This window comes from Stomoxys calcitrans, chromosome 5 (assembly GCF_963082655.1).
Source record: "Stomoxys calcitrans chromosome 5, idStoCalc2.1, whole genome shotgun sequence".
Classification (NCBI taxonomy): Eukaryota; Metazoa; Arthropoda; class Insecta; order Diptera; family Muscidae; genus Stomoxys; species Stomoxys calcitrans.
In genome coordinates, this window is record NC_081556.1 from 37,923,924 (window position 1) to 37,949,524 (window position 25,601).

The window sequence follows — 25,601 nt, forward strand, 5'->3', positions numbered from 1 at the left end:
CAATTTGCAAATGGAATTTTTAGAATTCTTTGGCCATGAGTAATGATGGCAATTGTAAATGACCAATCACGTTTTTTGTTGTGGGTTTTTGCAAAGCGTTTCATTCATGATTTTTATTGGCTCATTGTTGCTATCATTAGTTGTTGTGCGGCTGATAAAGCCAATCGATATCCGCGAAATACGAAATATTCATCCCTTGTTCTAGGTATGCCAAATGCTTATTGGATTTTTTTATGATAAAATCCGGTTAGTAACAGGTTTAATCAAATTTCTTTTAAGACAGTAATCAAAAAAAGAATTAAAAGAAAACTAACAAGAACATCGACTAAACAAAAATATTAAAAAAAAAAAACAAGTAAAAACGTGCTAAGTTCGGCCGGACTGAATCTTATGTACCCTCCACCATGGATCGCATTTGTCGAGTACATTTCCCACCATCTTCTTTTAGGCAAACATATGATAAAAGAAACAAATTGCTATGACATTGGAGCTATATCAACTTATGGTCCGATGGTCCGGACCATAATTGAACTGAATGTTGAAGACCATCGTAGAAGTCGTTGTGTATAATTTCAGCCAATTCGAATAAACATGGCGCCCTTTAGGGGCTCAAGGAGTAAAATAGAGAGATCGGTTTATATGGGAGCTGTATCAGGCTATACACCGATTCAGACCACAATTGACACATTGAAGGTCATGAGAGACGTCGTTACGAAAAATTTCAGCGAAATCGGATAATAATTGTGATCTCTAGAGGTTCAAGAAGTCAAGATCCAAGATCGGTTTATATGGCAGCTATATCAGGTTATGGACCAATAAAAACCATATTTGGCACAACTGTTGAAAGTCATAACAAAACACTTGTTGCAAAATTTCAGCCAAATCGGATGAGAACTGCGCCCTCTAGAGGCTCAAGAAGTCAAGACCCAAGATCGGTTTATATGGCAGCTATATCAGGTTACGTACCGGTTTGCACCATACTTAACACAGTTGTTGGAAGTCATAACAAAACACTTCATGCAAAATTTCAATCAAATCGGATGATAACTGCGCCCTCTAGCGCCTCAAGAACTCAAGATCCAAGATCGGTTGATATGGCAGCTATATCTGGTTATTGACCGATTTGAACCTAATTTAGCACAGTTGTTGTTAGTCATACCAAATCACTACGTGCAAAATGTCAGTTAAATCGGATGAGAATTGCGCCTTCTAGAAACTCAAGGAGTCAAGACCCAAGATCGGTTTATATGGCAGCTATATCAGATAATGAACCGATTTCAACCATACTTAGCACAGTTGTTGAAAGTCATAATAAAACACCTCATGCAAAATTACACCCAAATCGGATGAGAATTGCGCCCTCTAGCGGCTCAAGAACTCAAGATCTAAGATCGGTTTATATGGCAGCTATATAAGGTTACGTACCGGTTTGCACCATACTTAACACAGTTGTTGGAAGTCATAACAAAACACCTCATGCAAAATTTCAACCAAATCAGATGATAACTGCGCCCTCTAGCGGCTCAAGAACTCAAGATCCAAGATCGGTGTATATGGCAGCTATATCAGGTTATGTACCGATTTGCGACATACTTTGCATAGTTATTGGAAGTCATAACAAAACACCCTATGCAAAATTTCAGCCAATTCCGATAGGAATAGCGCCCTCTAGAGGCTCAAGAGTTAAGACCCCAGATCGGTTTATAAGACAGCTATATCAGGTTATGCCTCGATTTCAAGCAAACTTAGCACAGTTGTTAGAAGTGATACCAAAACACCGCGTGCAAAATTTCAGTCAAATTGGACAAGATTTGCGCTCAAGAAGTCAAGACCCAAGATCGGTTTATATGGCAGCTATGTCAAAACATGAAGCGATTTGATCCATACTTAGCGTCAAATTTCAATCAAATCGGACGAGAATTGCGCCCTTTAGAGGCTCAAGAAGTCAAGACCCAAGATCGGTTTATATGGCAGCTATATCAAAACGTGGACCAATTTGGCCCATTTACAATCCCAACAGGCCTTCACTAATAAAAAGTATTTGTTCAAGATTTCATGTGCCTAGCTTTGCTCCTTCGAAAGTTAGCGTGCTTTCGACAGACGGACAGACGGACGGACCTGGCTAGATCGACTTAGAATGTCATGATGATCAAGAATATATATACTTTATGTGGTCTTAGACGCATATTTCTTGGTGTTACCAACAGAATGACGAAATTAGTATACCCCCATCCCATGGTGGAGGGTATAAAAAATAATAAAATGTTGGCAACATTGCCTATGGAAATACAGTTTTGGCAGAATTTCCTACAGCAATAAAGTATTGACAAGCTTTCCTTAAGAAATACAATTTTGACAATAAAATAAAATTGAGATTCCACTGCAGGATATTTTCCAGCTTTAGACCATTGTTTAATGCTTTCTATTCAAAGAATAGTATAGCAAAAAAACATTTAAAAGTCAACAGTGTGTTGTTACTGGAAGCATTTGACTGGTTTCCTGTATCGCGATTTCATTTTCGACCAAGAAAAATCATCAGCAGGACATGTCAAATGAATCATGGTTGCTTTACAACCATACCAACTAGAGTAAGTTTTAAAGCGCACATCTGAATTTGAACAGGGCTCTTGAAACAAGTCCACTTAAAGAGCCCTGTTCAAATTCAGATGTGTGCTTTACAACTTACTCTAGTTGGTATGGTTGTAAAGCACCCATGATCCATTTGACATGTCCTGCTGATGATTTTTCTTCGTCGAAAATGAAATCGCCATAAAGGAAACCAGTCAAATGCTTCCAGTAAGAACACACTTTTTGCTGACTTTTAAATGTTTTATTGCTATACTATTGGGTTGCCCAAAAAGTAATTGCGGATTTTTTAAAAGAAAGTAAATGCATTTTTAATAAAACTTAGAATGATCTTTAATCAAATATACTTTTTTTACACTTTTTTTCTAAAGCAAGCTAAAAGTTACAGCTGATAACTGACAGAAGAAAGAATGCAATTACAGAGTCACAAGCTGTGAAAAAATTTGTCAACGCCGACTATATGAGAAATCCGCAATTACTTTTTGGGCAACCCAATATATCCTGGCGAGACCATCAGAAAAATTTTTTCAGCGGTGGTTTCCCCTCCTATTGCTGACAACATTTGTGAGGTACTATGCCATGTAAAACTTCTCTTCAAACAGGTGTCGCACTGCAGCACTCCGTTCGGACTCGGATACAAAAAGGAGGCCCCCATCATTGAGCTTTAATGTGAATGGCTTAACCGATGTCCTGATTTGACATCCTGAGCCCCAGGAAGCCTCACTTTTCATAGGATTTGGCTGAAATTTTGCACATAGTGTTCTGTTATGACTCTCAACAACTGCGGAAAGTACGCTCCAAATCGGTCTATAACCAGATATAGCTCCCATTTTTTAGCACAATCCAGGGTGATGGGTTCCCACGATTCGGCCTGGCCGAACTTAGCACGCTTTTACTTGTTTCTTCGATTTTTAATTTCGTGATTTTAAAAAAACCCAACACATTGTTATCTTGTTAAAGTACCATAAAGTGTTTTGTTTTAAAAAGTCGGTGCATTAGGGGTTTATATACTCAATTGTCCCTTAAGTCGCTATCGTCGACCAAAACTGGATCGGACTGGTTCATGCGGAGGTCTTGGAAAAATTCCACAGAATTGTGGTATATTTCTATTTATGAAATACCTTGTCAGAGAAATTATGCAAGTTTCCAAGTAGCACTCTTCGGTGCTTACTCAACGCTCAAGAGGGCGAGTGCATTAATGTGAATACTTCTCGGGGGCTCACTTCAGTGAATGGGAATCATATAACAGGAAGTTCATGCATACCATTGGTTCGATTATCTGGCACGGGAAGGTACTTAGATTAGTTGACTTGCTTTTTTTTTGCGGGTAGTGGTTATATTTATTGCAGCTCTTTTGAAACGTAGTTTAATTTTGTTTAACATACGTCTTTTTTTTGGGTTGTTGTTATAAGCGATTGCAGGAATTCCTGGAATTTCATTTTTAAGAATTTTTTTGCTTGCTTGCTTAGCTTGGAGGCATCGAAAAAGTGAAACGAAATAAAAATAAAAAGTCTAAAGTACAAAAGTTATCACTTTCATGATGATGGTAATGATGATGTTGATCTTCATTACGCCGTGTGCCATCGTAAATAATAATTTCATAAAATGATCGATCATCATTTCCGGCCATGGCTTAAAGCGACTGCCTGCCTGGTCTAACAAATTGACTAGCAATCGCGAAATTCTTGGCAATTGTTTATTTTTCATATATTTTAAGGCCTTTTCAATTACAAATGAGGCATATTAGCAGTGTCATTGGGTTTGCAACACCAAACATTTCAATGGGACACCTTGTCCATAGAAAATTTTAAAATTTTGTCAAAAATTTAAGTTTTTTAGGAAATTTTAACAAAATTCCATTTCATTTGAACATTTTCCAAAAAATGTCGGAGCTATAGGAAATTTTGTCAAAATTTCATTTCTTTGGCTTTCCTTTTTCATTTGCAATCTACGACCAATGAGCTCGTCTCGAAAGAGGAACAAACAAAAATAGTAAAATTTAATGACCTTCGGCAAAAAATTTGAAAAAATGAAAAAAATCGGCAGAGCCCTCCCGGGATTCGAACCTGGGCACACGGAGCAATAGCGAGAGCCTTTGCCGTTGTCTTAGCGTTCGAAGCCATCAATACAACTTCCAACAGATGCACAGAATCATGTGTACCACGGAAGTAGTGTAATTGTCACAGAAAAAAAGTCTGTCATTACACAAAAATACATGCATTGGGAAAAAGTACAGCTAATAGATAGGGTTGTCGAGCGTGGTTAATGTGGTAATTGTATGACAGATGCGTTTTCGCTTTTAATACGATTCAAATACCACATGCCAACGCACGGCCCTTGAAGCCATCACACCTAATATGGTGTGAGGGCTTCAAAATTTTATTCCAAGGGAATGTCAATGTGCCTTGTCAAAATTAAATTTTTATGCTCACCACCAAAGGAGGGGCGTATATTCATTTTGTCATTCTGTTTGCAACACATCGAAATATCCATTTCCGACCCGATAATGTATATATATTCTTGATCGTCGTAAAAATCTGTCCGTCCGTCTGTCCTCTCGTTTGATAAAATACATCTCCAAAAATAGAGATATTGAGCCGAAACATGTCACAGAGTCCTTTTTTGTCCATAGGCAGGTTAAGCTTGAAAATGGGTTCTACAGGGCTATATCTTGATATAGCCCCCATCGGTCTATGATCTGCTGATTTAAGGTCTTAGGCCCATAAAATTCACATTTATTATCCGATTTCGCCGAAATTTGGGACAGTGTGTTGTGTTAGGCCCTTCGATATCCCTCTTCAATTTGACTCAGATCGGTCCAGATTTGGATGTAGCGGCCTTGTAGGCCGATCTTTGGATTTAAAGTCTTGGGCCCATATGAGGCGCATTTATTGTTCGATGTCGCCAAAATTGGGGACAGTAAGTTGTGTTAGGCCCCTCGACATCGTTTTGCTAATTGGCTCAGATCGGTCCAGATTTGGATGTAGCTGTCGTATAGTCCGATCTCTCAAGTTATGGTCTTGGACCCATAAAAGACGCATTTATTTTCCGATTTCGCCGAAATTTGGGATAGGGAGTTGTGTTAGGCTCTTCGATATCCTTCTTCAATTTGGCACAGATCGGTCCAGATTTGAATATAGCTGCCATATTAACCGATCTCTCAATTTAAGGTCTTGGGCCCATAAAAGGCGCATTTATTGCCCGATTTCTCCGAAATTTGGGACAGTGAGTTGTGTTAGGCCACTTAACATGTTTCTTCAATTTGACACAGATCAGTTCAGATTTGGATATAGCTGCCGTATAGCCCGATCTCTCAAGTTATGGTCTTGGACCCATAAAAGACGCATTTATTTTCCGATTTCGCCGAAATTTGGGATAGGGAGTTGGGTTAGGCTCTTCAATATCCTTCTTCAATTTGGCACAGATCGGTCCAGATTTGAATATAGCTGCCATATTAACCGATCTCTCAATTTAAGGTCTTGGGCCCATAAAAGGCGCATTTATTGCCCGATTTCTCCGAAATTTGGGACAGTGAGTTGTGTTAGGCCACTTAACATGTTTCTTCAATTTGACACAGATCAGTTCAGATTTGGATATAGCTGCCGTATAGCCCGATCTCTCGATTTAAGGTTTTGGGCCGATAAAAGGCGCATTTATTGTCCGATTTCGCCGAAATTTGGGACAGTGAGTTGTGTTGGACCCTATGACATCTCTCTACAGTTTGGTCCAGATCCGTCCAGATTTGGATATAGCTGCCATATAGGACGATCTCTCGATTTAAGGTTTTGGGCCGATAAAAGGCGCATTTATTGTCCGATTTCGCTGGAATTTAGGACAGTGAGTTGTTTTAGGCTCTTCGACATTCTTCTTCAATTTGGCTCAGATCGGTCCAGGCTAGAATATAGCTGCCATATAGACCGATCCCTCGATTTGACTTCCTGAGTCCTTGGAAGCCTTAATTTTCATCCGATTTGGCTAAAATTTCGAACATGGTGTTCTGCTATGACTTCCAACCATTGTACTAAGTACGATCCAAATAGGTCAAGAACCCTATATAGCTCCAATATAAACCGATCTACCGATTTGACTTCTTGAGCCCATGGAAGCCTTTTCATCCGATTTGGATGAAATTTTGCACGGAGTGTTCTGTTACGATCATAAACAACTGTGTCAAGTACGGTTCCAATCGGTATTTAAACTGATATAGCTCCCATATAAACCGATCTCCCGATTTGACTTCTTGAGCTCATGGAAGCCTTGATTTTTATCCGATTTGGCTGAAATTTTGCACCTAGTATTCTATTATGACTCTCAACAACTGTGTTAAGTGCGGTCTAAATCGGTCAAGAACCCGATATAGCTTCCATATAAACCGATCTCCCGATTTATTTCCTGAGCTCCTGGAAGCCTCAATTTTCATCGTATTTGGCTGAAATTTTGCACATGGTATTCAATTATGACCCTTAACAACTGTGTCAATTACGGTCCAAATCGGTCTATAACATGATATAGCTCCCATATAAACCTATCTCCCGATTTGACTTCTTGAGCCCCTGGAAGCCGTAATTTTCATCCGATTTGGCTGAAATTTTGCACTTAGTATTCTATTTTGACTTTCAACTACTGTGCTAAGTACAGTCCAAATCGGTCAGGAACCTGATATAGCCCCCATATAAACCGATCTCCCGATTTGACTTCTTGAGCCGCAGGAAGCTGCAATTTTTATCCGATTTGGCTGAAATTTTGTATGGAGTGTTTTGTTATGACTTGCAACCACTGTGCCAAGTATGGTTCAATTTGGTTTATAATCTGATATAGCTCCCATATAAACCGATCTCCCGATTTGACTTCTTGAGCCCCTGGAAGCCGTAATTTTCATCCGATTTGGCTGAAATTTTGCACTTAGTATTCTATTTTGACTTTCAACTACTGTGTTAAGTACAGTCCAAATCGGTCAAGAATCTGATATAGCTTCCATATAAACCGATCTCCCGATTTGACTTCTTGAGCCCATGGAGGCCTTAATTTTCATCCGATTTGGCTGAAATTTTGTATGGAGTGTTTTGTTATGACTTGCAACCACTGTGCCAAGTATGGTTCAATTTGGTTTATAATCTGATATAGCTCCCATATAAACCAATCTCCCGATTTGACTTCTTGAGCCCCTGGAAGCCTCAATTTTCATCCGATTTGGCTGAAATGCTGCATATAGTGTTCTATTATGACTCTCAACAACTGCGCCGAGTACGATCCAATTCGGTCTATAACCTGATATAGCTCCCATATTTTAGAAAAATCTAGGGTGGGTGGGTTTCCCGGCCCGGTCGAACTTAGCCGAAGGGTGCTCACAAGTCGGTGTGTGTTGTATTTTCATAGCTCATACTTTGAAAATTGACATGTCTATATGTGTATGGATGGTTGTATTTGTTTGCCTCGAGTGCCCATATGAAGTGTTGTTCGCCGACCTCAGCCTAAGAATGTTATATATTTTTTGATAAAATTCCATTCAATTTCAATTTCATTGCGTTGTACTTTATTTCATCGTGGTGTCACTTGACAGAGCTCTTATTTGTTGCTTTTGTTTTGGGAGTTATTGATTTTCTTCTACAATGATTAGTTGCTTTTTTATTATATTAACAAATAATTTTTATAAATATTTGTAAGGTACTTATTTGACTTTGTCCCAACGACTTCAAGATTAGAATGTTAGCACGTGGTTTTAGTTCACATTCACACACAGCAGGAAAAATTGGCAGTGCCATAAGTTGGAAATCTTGAAATTTCCAAAGGGGGAAATTTTTTTTTTTCTCTCAAATTATATTTCTTTCTTTGGTGGTTTTTTTAATTATTTAAACAAACTATTGATGTTGTTTTGTATCCATTTGTATGGGTGTGGGTATAGGTGCAGGGTGCTGTTATCATTTGATGATGGTTCCATGAATGGGATGGTGGGTGGTTGGGTGCTTCACCTCTCTCCGCTCCCCTCTCCCATGGCCGTGTTTATTTGTTGTTCTTTCATTAATTGAATTGTCAATTTTTGTGTGTTCGAACATTAAACGATTGTTTGGTAATTAACTTTGCTAACTGCTTACTCGGAATTCCTGTTAGTAATTCAATCAAAAGAGTCAATGTGATAGGTGACGTAGAAGCAAAATATGTATGGGGGAGGTGTGGGGCTCTTCGAGGCATTTCGAGTTGCTCTTGTCACAATCATGTATGTGGCCAAAGGGGGAAATGTAACGACATGTGTCAATTCAATTTCAATTGATTTTCTGAAGAGATTCCTTAGGCCCATATAAAAGGCCAGGTCGAAAAAAATATTTTTTTTTTTTTTTTTTTGAAAATTTTATAGAAATTTTAAGTCTTTAGAATTTTTTCACAATTTATGAGGTTTGTCAAGATTTCATTTCTATAAGAAAATTTGTTAAGAAGGCGCTCCCCTGCGCCTTCTTTAACTCCCTAATTTCCTTTTAGGATGGTGACACTTCACATCAAATTTGTGCTGCACCTCCAAATTCCTTTAATTTGAGCCCCATATTGCCATGGCCTGTAAATATGAACCGTTTGGAGGGTGTTTTGGAGCTGAGGCGGCCATCGGCACTTTGCACTGAAAATAGATATGAAATTCGTTATTTATTTCCTACCGAAATGAAGTTCAGTTTAGGTGGTGTTTTAGAGCGTAACCCAAAACACTTGGCTCCAAAATTGCATATCATTCGTTTTCTACTCTTAAATACCTTTAATTTCAGTTCCATATTGTCCTAATGGGTCAAATAACCCATTTGGGGTTTCTTTAGGGGGAAAATCGCCACCTAGACTTGAACGCAAATTTTAATGTCATATTCGCAATCTACTCCCTAATACCTTTCATTTGAGTCCCATATAGCCATGGTCGGCTAATATGCCCATTTGGGGGTGGGCGACCTCCCATTACTTGGACCTAATGGTTTATGCCATATTTGTCATCTACTGCCTAATAATTTTCATTTGAGTCCCATATTGACATGGACTTCGAATATATATGTTTGGAGGAATGTTGGGGTTAGGGGGGACCCGCTGGGTACTTCGACCCAAATTTGAATACCATATTAGTTTTCTGGTCTCCAATACCTTTCATTTGATACCCTTATTGTGCCCATCGAACAACTTTCGGATATGGATGGGGTTTTTGGGATTGGGGGAGGGTCCGCCTCCACCCGCCTAAAGAAAATCGGTTCAGCCAAGTATCATTTAGTCATAATGGGTCTAATGGCGTTTTTGAGGGGTGGCCTAACCCCCTATATTTCGATCTGATTTTATATGCCATATTCAAAATCTACTCCTGATTACCTTTCATTTGAGAGCCATATTGAAATTAACGTTCAATATATGTTTGGTGGTGTTTTGGGGTAGGGGTGGCCCGCTGGGTACCTAGACTCATATTTTAATACCGTATTCGTATTCTACTCTCCAATACCTATCATTTGATACCTATAATGTGCCGATCGGTTCACTTTTGATTCTGGATTGTGTTTTTGACATAAGGCGGAGGGTCCGTCCCCCTTCCGATACCGAAAAATTATATAGCCTATGTTTCCCTTCAGACCAACCTACACAGTATGCGAAAATGTCGAGAAAGTCGAATCTGCCGTTTTTCAGTCTTTACGAAACAAACAATCCGAGACTCATATATGCGTGATTGGCTAATGTGCCCATTTTGGGCGTTTTTGAGGGGGTGGGGTGACCCCCTATACTGTGACATGAATTTATATGCCAGATTCGTTATCTACTCCCGCATACTTTTCATTTGATACCCATATTGTCCTTATCGGTCCACATTTGATTTTGGGTGATGTTTTTGGGGTAACGGTGGAGGGTCCGCCCCTTCCATTATCAATAAATTATAAAGCCTATGCCTACTTCCTGACCATATTCGTAATCTGCTCCCGAATACCTTTCATTTGAGTCCCATATTGTCAAGATCGTCAAATAAACCTATTTTAAGGGGTTTTGGGGCTGGGGCGGCCCCCCCCCCAGGTACTTGGACCCAACTTTTATTATGAAATTCGTTCTCTACTCTCCAATACCTTTCATTTGAATCCCATATTGTCCCGATCGGTCCACTTTTATTTTTGGGTAGAACTTTTGGGGTAAGGGGGAGGGTCCGCCCCCCTTCCTATATCAAAAAATTATATAGCCTATGTTTCCTTCCAGACCAACCTACATAGTCTGTGAAAATTTCAAAGTAATCGGTTCAGCCATTTTTGAGTCTATACGGAACAAACAAACAAACCGACAAACAAACACAAATTGAATTTTATATGTAAGAAGATACGAGATTCGGCCCGACTGAACTTAGCACGCTTCTACTTGTCACAGAGCTTAACCTTGAATCGGACAGCACTCGGTGATGTGTGAGGAGTTGTCCCTGTTCCCTAATGAAACGGTCATGGGCAAATTTGCGTTTGAGTACCTCACAAAAGTGGCTATCGTAAGTAATGGTATAACCACCGCCGAAATTTGTTGCTAATGTTCTCGCCAGGATTCGAACCCAGGCCGACTTGCTAAGCTCTATATATTTCGATCTCCCGATTTTAGTTTTTGAGCCTTCAGAGTTTGTAATTCATATCCCATATGGGTTTTATTTCCGTTGGTTTCTGGGTGATATTTCAACATCTGTATCGGTGATAGGCACACTAACACTGTGGAAAACACCAAACTGTGTTTGTGTGAGTGTTATCACATATCAACCAAATGAAATAGCTTTGAACTAGAGGCAGCCGAACATAGCCGCACGAAGTTGTTTGTATTGTTCGTGTGCTTCTATTTGGGTTGTGTATGCTGCCCATCTATGGTCTGCACTAAATGTGGTCAAAATCTGTCTGTAATCAGATCTGATTGGATTGCATAAAAACCGATTTCCTAATTTGACTCCTTGGACACTTTCAGGAAGCATTTTTATCCAAAAATATAAAAAATGTATGCTATGGCAAACAATGACGTTTTTATACCCTCCACCATAAGATGGGGGGTATACTAATTTCGTCATTCTGATTGTAACTACTCGAAATATTCGTCTGAGACCCCATAAAGTATATATATTCTTGATCGTCGTGAAATTTTATGTCGATCTAGCCATGTCCGTCCGTCTGTCCGTCCGTCCGTCTGTCTGTCGAAAGCTCGCTAACTTCCGAAGGAGTAAAGCTAGCCGCTTGAAATTTTGCACAAATACTTTTTATTAGTGTAGGTCGGTTGGTATTGTAAATGGGCCATATCGGTCCATGTTTTGATATAGCTGCCATATAAACCGATCTTGGGTCTTGACTTCTCGAGCCTCTAGAGTGCGCAATTCTTATCCGATTGGAATGAAATTTTGCACGACGTGTTTTGTTACGATATCCAACAGCTGTGCCAAGTATGGTTCAAATCGGTCCATAACCTCATATAGCTGTCCTATAAACCGATCTGGGGTCTTGACTTCTTGAGCCTCTAGAGTGCGCAATTCTTATCCGATTGGAATGAAATTTTGCACGACGTGTTTTGTTACGATATCCAACAGCTGTGCCAAGTATGGTTCAAATCGGTCCATAACCTCATATAGCTGTCCTATAAACCGATCTGGGGTCTTGACTTCTTGAGCCTCTAGATTGGAATTCTTGAGCCTCTAGATAGATTGAATTATCCGATTGGAATGAAATTTTGCACGACGTGTTTTGTTATTATATCCAACAACTTTGCTAAGTATGGTTCAAATCGGTTCATAACCTGATATAGCTGCCATATAAACCGATCTTGGGTCTTGACTTCTTGAGCCTCTAGAGGGCGCAATTCTTATCCAATTTGAATGAATTTTGGCACGTAGTATTTTGTTATGATATCCAACAACTGTGCCAAGTATGGTTCAAATCGGTTTATAAACTGACATAGCTGCCATATAAACCGATCTGGGGTCTTGACTTCTTGAGCCTCTAGAGGTCGCAATTCTTATCCGATTGGAATGAAATTTTGCACGACGTGTTTTGTTACGATATCCAACAACTGTGCCAAGTATGGTTCAAATCGGTCCATAACCTTATATAGCTGTCATATAAACCGATCTTGGGTCTTGACTTCTTGGGCCTCTAGAGGGCGCAATTCTTATCCAATTTGAATGAATTTTGGCACGTAGTATTTTGTTATGATATCCAACAACTGTGCCGAATATGGTTCAAATCGGTTCAAAACCTGATATAGCTGTCATATAAACAGATCTGGGATCATAACTTCATGAGACCCTAGAGGTCGCAGTTATTATCCGATTTGCCTGAAATTTTGTACGACGGATTCTCTCATGACAATTAACATACGTGTTTATTATGGTCTGAATCGGTCTATAGCCCGATACAGCTCCCATATCAATCGATCTCTCTATTTTACTTCTTGAATCCACAAAGGGCGCAATTCTTATTCGAATTGGCCGACATTTTATACAGGTCTCCAACATATAATTTAATTGTGGTCCATATCATGATATCGCTCTAATAGCAGAGCAAATCTTTTCTTATATCCTTTATTTTGCCTAAGAAGAGATACCGGGAAAGGAACTCGACAAATGCGATCCATGGTGGAGGGTATATAAGATTCGGCCCGGCCGAACTTAGCACGCTTTTACTTGTTAGAACATCACAAATGCTATCCGTGGTGGAGGGGTAATAGAACTCGCTTTTACCAACTAAATTTTCTTAGGGAATTTTTGTGAGTTTTCTTTGACTTCTTTCTGTCTATGCGAAATGTGGACAATATTTCATTTGTACGCCGTTTATTTCGTATATAAAACTATCTGCCTTTTGAATTCTTTTTATGTCTTGTCATCTTGCCTCGTCTTTTTTTTACCCTCCTGATCACATTGTTAGTTAAAAGACCCGTATTTTGTTAAAGTGCTTAAGCATTTGATTGTTTGTAATATCGGTTATTGAACGACAAGGTTCTTTGCTAAAATTTATGGCAAATACTGTGACACAAAAAAAGCAGACTTTGCCCCCTAGCAGATACCCATTGTGCGTTCGGGGTTTTGTAGAGAGACATCAACGTTTAAGTGCAGCAATGACACTCAAGAAATAATTCCAAGCCTTGAGAGAAATTAGCAGGAATTTTATTCAGCACACATTTCCTGATACCACCAGATTCTAGCACATGATATAGCTATCGCCGCGTTATCATGTTTTGAGAGATTTAGTCATAAATATTTCTGCGTCAAGAAATGATAAGAATTTTCTTGAAAATTACAATGTATAGCTGGACAGTATTACTCACCATCAGGAGGTAAATAATCTTGGCATAGACCGTAAGCTGTGGTAACCTAGAAGAAAATAAAAAAAAAACAATTTAATATATGAAAATTTAAAAAAAAATGTATTTGGTAATCAAAAAGTGTTCTAAGTTAATTTTATAGAAAAAATTTTTTTTTTTTGTAAAAAATTTGCAATACAAATTTTTCCCCATTTTTTGGAGAATCTTGCAAGTCGGCATCAATCCTTGTTCTGTAGGAGTTGAGACGGCTGCATATGGCCGAACGTAATTGAGCCAGAACTACTCTGGTTTGCCGGGGGAGGCCACTTTTCTTCAGGTGCAATGGGAGGCGGTCGTTCTCCAAGGACTACATTCAACCGGTAGCCATTTAGACTTACCACAGACCGGCCAATTGTTTTGTACGTGGTCAACAAGTGACTTGAGGAGCCAGCAAGTGACTTGAGAACCTTGTTTCTACTTTTGACTTTATCGCACATTGCTGTGGCATGTGGGTAGAATGTGTAAAATCTGTCAAATGTGACGCCAGGTATTTTGGGACACTTGATGGTCGGAATCATTTCTCAATCGACCATCACAGTCAGCTCTGTATTCACCTCACGCGTATTTGTAGTGAACAATGATGAGATTTCTTGCAGCGAAATATGAGGCAAGTTCGTTACCGCAGATGGCAACAATGGGTGGGGGGCATGATGTCATGATCGTACAATCGTCCGCATATGATACGATCTCTATGCCGTCTGGAGGATAGGCAGAGGTTGAACAGTGCCGGAGATATCACTCCACCTTGGGGAATTCCCTGTTTTACTCTACGGTGTTTTGACTTCTTATCCCTAAATTCCACAAATGACTGGCGGCCACACAGATAATTCGCGACCCAACGTTTCAGGTCTGGCTGGAGGGACGTGTTGAATGCCTTCGATAGGTCCAGTGCCACGAGGACTGTCCTACCACATGGCTTAGGCTGATTGAAGCCACGGCAAATGTGTGCGGTGATGGCATGCAAAGCTGTTGTTGTGCTATGCAGTCTTCGAAATCCATGTTGATGTTCGGCGAATGGAAATTCTCCTACGAGGCTCGGGAGGAGTAATGCCTCAAGCGTCTTTGCCACTGTTGAGAGAAGGGAGATCGGTCTGTACGACTCCCCCAATCTCGGGACCTTTCCAGGCTTCAGTAGCGGGATCACCCTGCCCATTTTCCAGACATTGGGAACTATAAGAGTGTTCAAAGACAGGTTGAGGCCAGTAGTAAAGTACTCAACTCCAGGTGAATCCAGATTCTTCAACATCAATGTAGAAATTCCGCCGGAGCCCAACGCCTTGGATTATTTGGCGCCACGGTTGACATTCGTAACTTCGCCCACGGTAAATTGTGATGGCTGTTCATCTGCTCGGAAACCACGAATATGGCGAATGGCTCTCCTCCTTGCCCTGTCACTCTCGGGATGCACAATAAATTGACGGTTGAACAACCTGGCTCATCTCTTCGGAGCAGTCACGGTTATTTCGCCAAAAGTGACTGAGGTCCTGTCAGTAGACCACAGTTTGCCTACACCGATGCCTAAGTTACATTGCTCCAAGTAGTCCAGCCACAAATTCCGCCTATGTTCGTTGACTACCCTGTTTATTTCCAGATTCAGCTCGCTGATTCTGGGTTTAGTGGGGTCCATTCAACGAATTCCATTACGCTGCGAGCACCACTGCTTGCGCAAGGAAATTGGGCCTCATTTGGGGTATTCAACCGGCTGGTATAAAGCGAGCGGCTGCTGCGTTAATGATGTCTCGGAATTTCCTCTCGGCCACTAGCACATTCGAGGGGGGGTGGCAGTTCACTGAAGCGGCGATTGGTATACTCTCTGAAGCCAGTCCAATTGGCCTTCTTATGACTGATAAACGTCCGGCGCTCAGAGGTTTTGAAGTCGGCTGGTCGGTCGATGGTGAGAATTATGGGGTGGTGGTCTGACCCCAAAGAGATGACGGCTTGCCAGGATATGTCATTCAGGAGTTTGGGGATGCAATTGAGATGTCTGGCGAGCTGCTGCACCTTCTCGTAATCCTAGTGGATGCATCCTTATTCACCGTGCAAAACGTGGTGCCTTCAATCTGCTCTGCCAAAGCTATGCCACGCTGGTCGTTACGTAGGGGAGAATGCCATGACGTGTGATGAGCATTAAAGTGCCCTAGAACCAGACGATTATGGCCAGATAGCAACCCAGTTATGTCGGGGTTGTAAGCCTGGCCATTAATCGGAACACAGCTACCAACCGGCGGTATGTACACGTTGTATAGCTCTGTCTCCGCAGTACCGGACCTGACTCTTATCTCCATGCACTCCATGTAGGGGTCACTAGCGCCAGGCGGAGGCGAGATGGGTGTATCACGAAGCCCTGTCCCCCACCTCCAATCCTTGAGCGATCCTTAAGTAGCACATTGTATCCGTTACAACTGTGCAAGCTGCAGGTGTTGGCCAGTTTTGTCTCCTGGATCGCTGCGACCAATATGCTCTTCCGACTCATAAAATCGACAATCTCATCCATCATGCCATGGAGAACGTTGCAGCTTTGTTTAAAAAAACGATACACTTCCCGGCACTGGCCTGGCAGTTTTGGGGCTGGGATGCTGCTGTAGCGTATATTGTCGCACGGGAGAGGCTGGGGGGGTCACATAGTCCGACAATAGAAGGTGACTACGACGACGCTTGTGACCCACTGCTGGCTATATTCGCACAGCACCTTGCAATATATCCAGTGTGACTATACTCCCGTAGTGAAGTGAGGCCAGAGCAAGATCGGAAATGCACCCACCCATGCACCGGTTACACCTCACCGACACCGACCGATGATGGAGGCGGTTCTGGCAAACCGAACAGAATCAGGGTCCCTGGTTCTTTTCAATCCCGGCACGGACCAGAAGACCCATGACGAGAAAAGACGAACACGTACGCTGAGGCGGCAGCCCTTGCCGATGAGGGTTCCTTTGGGTCAATCCGGTGCGTACAACCAGTTGCCATGGGATTGCGGGATCAAAGCGGTAAAACGTGCCTCTTGGCAGCTTTACTGTGAACAGTTCGATAGCGTTATTCATGCCCCCAAGATGAAAAAATTTCTTTATTGAAACGTTAGTAGATGACATGGGAGTGAGAGCAGAGACAATGGTGGTCCTGTTCAGGCTTTTGAAGAAACCCCCTTTTCCACAATATACCATGGACCTACGGAGACACCGGAATTTTGGAATAATCAGGTTGGTCGAAGGCTTATCATTACAGAATTTATGGGAAAGGAAGCTCTCACAAGCTGGAATATTGGAGTATTTCTGGCGTTACTTCAGCAGGAAGCGGACTATCTGGTGCCCCATCTGGCCAGTATTTTCATAGCGCCACTAGAACTTGCATATACTCCGAAAGCCTGGCAGGAGACAAGGGTGGTATTTATATCCAAGTCCGGCAAGGCAAGTTATGCTACTCCAAAGGACCTATAAAACCTTAGGTCATTTCTACTCAAAACCATGGAACGTATTGTGGATACCATAATAAAGAGTACAAAAAGAGCATGCCTATGACAAGTGAAGGTCGTTGGAGACTGCCCTGCACGGGGTTGTGCAGATGCCATGAAGTACACATTGACGGTATGCACATACATAGAGAGGGATTTTAGCAATGTGAGGGCCCATATCCTGATTCAATCCTAAAACCAGTGCCAATTAAATTGTAGCCGTTGAGTGCAGCGGACGTGTTTCTATTTCGCTCCTCAAAGAAAAAATATCCGTATCTCGGAATAGGTACTACCTATAACGAGAAATTTTAAAGTCTTTCAGGAGTAGGCTCAAAATGGACTCCAAAGACCCAACAGCTGAAATTTTAAAGTCTTTCAGGAGTAGGCTCAAAATGGACTCCAAAGACCCAACAGCTTCGGAGTTGGCCTCATGTTACGGTCGTAGCATGTTGTTCTACCCTCCTATAGTTGTGGGTGCCTTGGCACCAGTAGGCGAGAGTAATGCTTCAAGCTTATAACCAGTCGTCAGACTAAAAAATGAGGAAGGGACGAATAAACCAGAGGGCTGCACAGTTCGTCCCCAGTCTTTAAGTAAAGGTGGCGTTTCCGACTCGGATTCAGACAGCGACGGTGTCAATGAAAAAACAGTCATCGCAGCCGAATCGAGAGTTGAGGGCAGCGGGATGACTGCAGAAGTGAGCGATGGCTTTGATAAGTTCACAAGCAGACCGAGAAAGCGATTCGGGGAACGACAAACGAGACAAAGGACATTCCAAGCACTTCTACGGAAGCTGGAAAAAGAATCATATCTGCGGAAGAGCATAACACTGCTAAAATGCTGAAGAAGAAAAAGAGCTTCCCGCTTTCAGGTAAAAATGCACATTTTGCCCATGAACACTCCACTAAGGAACAGGGGCAAACTTCTCACATATCAATGAGTGCAGACCAATTCAAATTTAATCTCAATGATAAGGGCCCCCCTTTTTATAGCCGAGTACGAACGGCGTGCCGCAGTGCGACACCTCTTTGGAGAGAAGTTTTACATGGCATAGTACCTCGCAAATGTTGCCAGCATTAGGAGGGGAAAACCACCGCTGAAATTTTTTTCTGATGGTCTCGCCAGGATTCGAACCCAGGTGTTCAGCGTCATAGGTGGACATTCTAACCTCTGCGCTACGGTGGCCTCCAGACAGTAGACAAAGTTTGAACAGGAACGAAGGAACCGCGCATGGCCCCTGAGTCTTCATGGCGGACTGTGACTTCCAAAAGGAGGCCACGGCCATCATGGAAGGGATAGATGGTCGATGAGAATGGTAAGGAGCCGCCTTCTTACGCCAGAGTGGCAAGGAAGCACAACAGACATGAGCTGACTTATGCAGTCATCAATATCGGCAGTGCATCTGGTAGGATTCTACCATATCATCGGTCCCAAGTGGAGGATTTGGTTAACAATCGGATTTTCAAACATGTGTGGAACCCTGTAGAGGGTCTACCCATCCAAATGATGAGTTGCGAGTATAGAGGGGAGATCTTTACGCTGCGTTTTGTGTCGGCGGTATATATTGATACCGTCAAACATCTCGTCAGTGGTATTCACCCTCCCTGGGAGGGCGCAAAGCTTGACCTGGTGACAACAATGGACATCCTTCAGCCCACAAAGGCGACGGCCTTCATCAAGGTATGGGGCAGTACATTTGCGATGGAACGCATGTCGTGGTTCTTAAACAATCAAAACCAAGGTTTGGTCGCAGAGAAGTGGGAAGTCTTTCACATGGGGGAAAAGAAAGAAGGAACCCGCTTTGTGGTTGGCATTGATCAAATCTCCGTGTCGAGTTTGGCTATCACTAAAGGCATGGCGTACTACGGGAGCAAGGCAGTCTTTTTCCAAGATTGCGTAGACACGGATAGTCAGAAATCCTCATATTGACACATCAAGCCATGCGGTGGCAGGTGACTTGAAACCGCCCAACGAACAGGGGGCTGACGACGAGACAATGACCGCCTTTCTCAACATGGGAAAGACTAGGATAAGCAAAAATCCTAATATTAAAAAATTAGCCAGTGCAGTGGCAAGAGACCCAACACAGCCTAACAAACAGGGACCCGACAACGGACCCATCACGGACTTCAATATTCGGAAGACTAGGATGAGTAAAGATTCTAATATTGAAACATTAGGCAGAGCAGTGGCAGAAGTCTCAATGCACTCTAAGGAACAAGAAGCCGACGATGAGACCATTACCTACTCCCAAGATGCCCATTTACTTAAGATTTGGAAGGCTACGATGGGCAGTCCAGGGACTGCCTGATGTTTCAATATTAGGTGGGTACACTCAATACATCCCAACGAACAGGGATCCGACGATGGAACCATTGCTGATTTTATAAAGATTCGGTAGATTAGGATAGGCAAATGACATCAGGCAGCGCAGTGACAGAAAAGTCAATGCAGTCTAAAGAATCGGGAGAAGACGATGAGATCATCACCAACTTCCAAGATGCCCATCTACTGGAGGACCAATGATTGAGGTAATCCAGATAAACCTCCAGCGGAGCGAGACTGCTACACACGCTCTGTGGGAGAAAATCAGCAAGGGCAAGGACCACGCCCACTAGGACACTGGAGACTATTTTAGATATCCGACCCATAGACATACAGATTAAGTGTGAGGCAGCCATTTCGGCTATGAGACTTAAGGCGATGGGAGAACAAATTGAGGATGGGAGCAGCTTATATCATAATGAAATACAAATACAAAATATCATCGCGGTATAATGGAGGCGACGATAGGAAACCTGGTAGGAAGGGAAGAAATTTCCGAGTGGATACCTGAGACGACACTTGGGGTCGAGTGCGAGGCTGCCAGCGGCACAGTCTTGGACTGACGGAACCCTAGTATTCCCATCTGGAAGGTCATGTTACACGGACGGATCAAAGCTGGTAGGCAGAGTGGGCCTGGGGGCCTACATTGAGAGAACCCAGGGACTAGGGCCTGTTTTAGACTGCCTGACCATAATACGGTTCTGCAGGCGGAAATCCGGGCCATCACGGAATGCGTGAAGAGGTGTGGTGCTAACGCGAGGACGTCGAGTGTGAACACCTTTACCGACAGTAAAATTGCCATAAGAGCAATAACAACCAGGACGATAAGGTCACGAACAGTCTTGCAGTGTAAGAAGGAGATTAACGCCTTCTCTGAGGATGGCAAAATCCGCATCGTTTGGGTGCCGGGCCATAACGGAGTAAGGGGAAATGAAAGGGCAGACTATTTGGCAGTAAAGGCCAGAGGACTGCCGTCAATAAACTTGGTTAACCCGAAGCCTTTCGGGTCTACGCAGTCCGAGTTAAGGGAGTGGGCGATGAATGCGCATGCAACATTGTGGAACAGCGAAACGGTCGGTAGGACGGCGAAAATCCTATGGGGGGATCCAGATCGTGAGAAGACGAGGCTATAACTGAAAGAAAGCAAGAAGGAGGTCAGTATAGCTATGGGTATCATAACGGGACACATAGGACTACGAGCTCACCTATGTAAAATCGGTGCGGCAAGTGATGGCATGTGCAGGGAATGCGGGGAAGATGATGAGACGTCGAACAGATACCGGTATTAGGTGGAGACACAATATCAGACATGAACGAACTTAGGGGAAACAATTAAGGATTTTGCAAGTAGCACTGAATTTCTAACTTAAAATTTTCTTTTTATACCCAACACCCAAGGATGGGGGTATAGTCGCTTTGTCATTCCGTTTGCAACACATCGAAATATCCATTCTCGACCCTATAAAGTATATAAATTCTTGATCAGCGCAAAAATCTAAGACGATCTAGACATGTCCGTCCGTCTGTCTGTTGAGATCGCGCTACAGTCTTTAAAAATAGAGATATTGGGCTGAAATTTTACACCTATTCTTTTTTTGTCCATAAGCAGGTTAAGTTCGAAGATGGGCTATATCGGACTATATCTTGATATAGCCCCCATTTAGACCGATCCTCCGATTTAGGGTCTTAGGCCCATAAAAGCCACATTTATTATCCGATTTTGATGAAATTTGAGACAGTGAGTTGTGTTAGGCCCTTCAACATCCTTCGTTAATTTGGTTCAGATCGTTTCAGATTTCGATATAGCTGCCATATAGACCGATCCTCCGATTTAGGGTCTTAGGCCCATAAAAGCCACATTTATTATCAGATTTTGCTGAAATTTGGGACAGTGAGTTGTGTTAGGTCCTTCGACATCCTTCGTCAATCTGGCTCAGGTCGGTTCAGATTTGGATATAGCTGCCATATAGACCGATCTGCCCATTTGGGGTCTTGGGCCCATAAAAGCCACATTTATTATTCGATTTTGGTGAAATTTGGGACAGTGAGTTGTGATAGGCATTTCGACATCCTTCGTCAATTTGGTTCAGATCGGTTCAGATTTCGATATAGCTGCCATATTGAACGATCTTCCGATTTAGGGTCTTGGGCCCATAAAAGCCACATTTATTATCCGATTGTGCTGAAATTTGGGACAGGGAATTATGTTAGGCCCTTTGATATCCCTAATAAATTTGGTCCAGATCGGTCCAGTTTTGGATATAGCTGCCATATAGACCGATCTCTCGATTTCAGGTTTTGGGCCCATAAAAGTCGCATTTATTGACCGATGTCGCCGAAAGCTGGGACAGTGAGTGAAGCCCCGCGACATAATTCCGCAATATGGCAAAGATCGGTTAAGATTTGGATTTAGCTGAAATATAGACCGATCTTTCGATTTAAGGTTTTGGGCCCATAAAAGGTGCATTTATTGTCCGATGTCACTGAAATTCAGGACAGTGAGTTAGGTTAAGCCCTTCGACTTCCTTTTGCAATATGGCCCAGATCAGTCCAGATTTGAATATAGCTGCCATATAGACCGATCTTTCGATTTCAAGTTTTGGGCCCATAAAAGTCGCTTTTATTGACCGATATCGCCGAAATTCAGGACAGTGAGTTAGGTTAAGCCCTTCGACTTCCTTTTGCAATATGGCCCAGATCAGTCCAGATTTAAATATAGCTGCTATAGACCATATAGACCCCATAAAAGGCGCATTTATAATCCGATTTCACTGAAATTTGACACAGTGACTTATGTTAGGCTTTTCGTGTCGTATGTAGCTCAGATCGGTTTATTTTTAGATAAATCCACTTAAAAGACCAATATTTTGTTATACACAATTGAACAATGACTTGTACTTATAAGTATTGGGTCCAAATCGGAACATATTTCGATATAACTGCTATGGGACAAAAGGTATACAATTTTCACCGGATTTTGATGAAAGGTGGTTTAGGTATATTCCCGAGGTGGTGGGTATCCAAAGTTCGGCCCGGTCGAACTTAACGCCTTTTTACTTGTTGAAGGTTACTTTATAGTTTTTAGAGCGCACAACAAGCCGATTACTGGCTTAGGTGTATGTCCAAAGTGGCATGGGGCGGATTAATATCAGCACCCTCTTTTCGACCTTGCCTAGCCTAACACAACATGGATCACACAGCTTTCATTGATGTATGAGAAGTTTTCCTCTGCTCCTTAATGGAATGTTCATGGCAAAATTGGCATTTGCACAAGGAGTTGTTAGGAGTTATGATTAAACAAAATTTTTCTACATGAAATATTAAAAAGAAATATTTGTGGCGCACCTTATTATCATCTGAGCTATTATGATAAACAAAAATCATACCATTTATTATTTACGAATATGCCTTACCAGCAAGATGGGAATATTAATTATTCACTTAAGCCATACAAAATATTGGACAGTTTTGCTTGTTTTTCTCTTTCCACATTTTTCGTGTAAATTATCTAATTCTGATTTATGGCTTGCCATTAGGACATTTAAGGTCAAACAATGTTTTATCTTCTGTCAAATGGCTATTAAATTTGTGATAAAGCTTAAATGATTAGACTCAATTTCAACTCAATTATTTATCTTTCGTTTTTATTCTATGGCTCATTTGCCATGAAACTGGTTCAATGCACCAACCTTTATAACTGGCTAACTGATGTTTGCCAGAGTCAACAACATTTTCAATCTGCATAAATTGCCTTTGTTGTTGTTGAGGAGAGACATTTGGTAAATATTCCATACAAAAACGAGACAAATAGCAACAAAGCAGATGCGAAGTAGACCGCAAAGTGTGCCTGTAATGAATCAAGGCCAGTTTACTCATCCATTAGATGGTTGTTCCATACAGATGGGCATGTAATGCTTGGTATGTTAATTTTCAAAGTGACAACAACAAATGATCGGTAGCACATGTGATTGTTGCCCAACGTTTGCGGCTTTTGTTGGATCGTAATAGTCCGAGGGCTGCTAGATGAGTTTCTGGCCTAGATAACACCAAGTGTGGCCAGGTGCAACCTGACATTTCCATGGGAAAGTTTGACATTTTCCAGCATAATTAGAACGTTTTGTTGGCCGACCATCTTTTGTGCTGTTTACAGTGTTTTAAAAAACCAGTAAGGAAAGGCAAAAGCCGGGCGGAGCCGACTATATAATACCCTACACCACCGAGTATACGAAATAATATTAATCCACAGCACTTATATCCAAATTTAGTCAGACTTTAATTTTGCATACCTATTGAAATATCGAATAGTACCTTATAAGATTTTCTTACGATGGTATGAAAATTATGGCTTCTATAGCCTTAAAAGTCGAAAGGCATAAAAGATATATAAGGAGAGAAATTTTGCATATGTATTGGGATGTCAATTAAACCATCTCGTGAAAAATTTTGTAGAGATCGGACCAAAATTGTGGCTTCTACAGCCTTAAAAGGTCATATCGGATGAAAAATATATATGGGAGATATAAATAAATCTACACCGATTTTTATGAAACTTTGCACACATATTAGGACGTTGAATAAAACGCTCTGTGCCAAATTTTGTAGAGATCGGATCAAAATTGTGCCTGCTACAGCCTTAAAAGACCATATCGGACGACAGGTATATGTGGGAGCTATATATAAATCTGAACCGATTTAGATGAAATTTTGCACACATATTGGGACGTCACAAAAATCACTTCATGCCAAATTTTGTAAAGATCGGATCAAAATTGTGCCTGCTACAGCCTTAATAGATCAAATCGGACAAAAGTTATATATGGGAGCTATATCAAAATCGGAACCGATTTTTATGAAACTTTGCACACATATGAGGACGTTGAATAAAATGTTCCATGCCAAATTTTGTAAAGATCAGACCAAAACTGTGGCTTCCACAGCCTTAAAAGACCATATCGGACGAAAGATATATGTGGGAGCTATATCTAAATCTGAACCGATTTAGATGAAATTTCGCACACATATTGGGACGTAACAAAAAACACTTCGTGCCAAATTTTGTAAAGATCGGATCAAAATTGTGCCTGCTACAGCCTTAAAAGGCCATATCAAATGAAATATATACATGGGAGCTATATCTAAATCTGAACCGATTTAGATGAAATTTTGCACACATATTAAGACGTCACAAAAAGCACTTCGTGCAAAATTTGGTAGAGTTTGCACCAAAATTGTGGCTCCTACAGCTTTAAAAGGGCATATCGGATGAAAGATATATATGGGAGTTATATCTAAATCTCAACCGATTTAGATGAAATTTTGCACACATATTGAGACATTACAAAAAGCACTTTGTGCCAAATTTTGTAGAGATCGCACCAAAATTGTGGGTTCTACAGCTTTAAAAGAGCACATCGGATGAAAGATATATATGGGAGCTATATCTAAATCTGAACCGATTTTTTTCCAAATCATTAGCATTTGTCCTTGGACCAAAAGAGACACTTGTGCAAAATTTTGTGAAGATCGGACAACAAATGCGACCTGTACCTTGATTACAAGAATACATGGACAGACAGACAGACTGGCATAGCTAAATCGAATCAGGAAGTGATTCTAAGCCGATCCGTATGCTTATCGATGGGTCTAGCTCTTCTCCTTCTTAGCGTTGGAAACACATGCACAAATCAATACTACTCTGTACCACAGTAGTGGTGTAGGGTATAACAAGTAATAGCGTGCTAAGTTCGGCCGGGCCGGATAAGAATTGCGCCCCCTATAGGCTCAAGAAATCAAGACCTAAGATCGGTTTATATGGCAGCTATATCAAACCATGGAGCAATATGGCCCATTTACAACCCCAACCGACCTACACTAATAAAAAGTATTTGTGCAAAATTTCAAGTGGCTAGCTTTACTCCTTCGAAAGTTAGCGTGCTT

General features: G+C 41.5%; 1 protein-coding gene across 2 annotated transcripts in view; it reads right to left on the minus strand.

Moving 5' to 3' along the window:
- LOC106082163 (mucin-5AC) overlaps positions 1-25,601 on the minus strand; it is a 265,347-nt gene that overhangs the window by 160,120 nt on the left and 79,626 nt on the right. For both annotated transcript variants that reach the window (XM_059369416.1, XM_059369417.1), the window contains exon 3: positions 13,858-13,903. In XM_059369416.1, the coding sequence (XP_059225399.1) occupies positions 13,858-13,903 (46 nt within the window). The remainder of the gene's footprint in view (positions 1-13,857; positions 13,904-25,601) is intronic.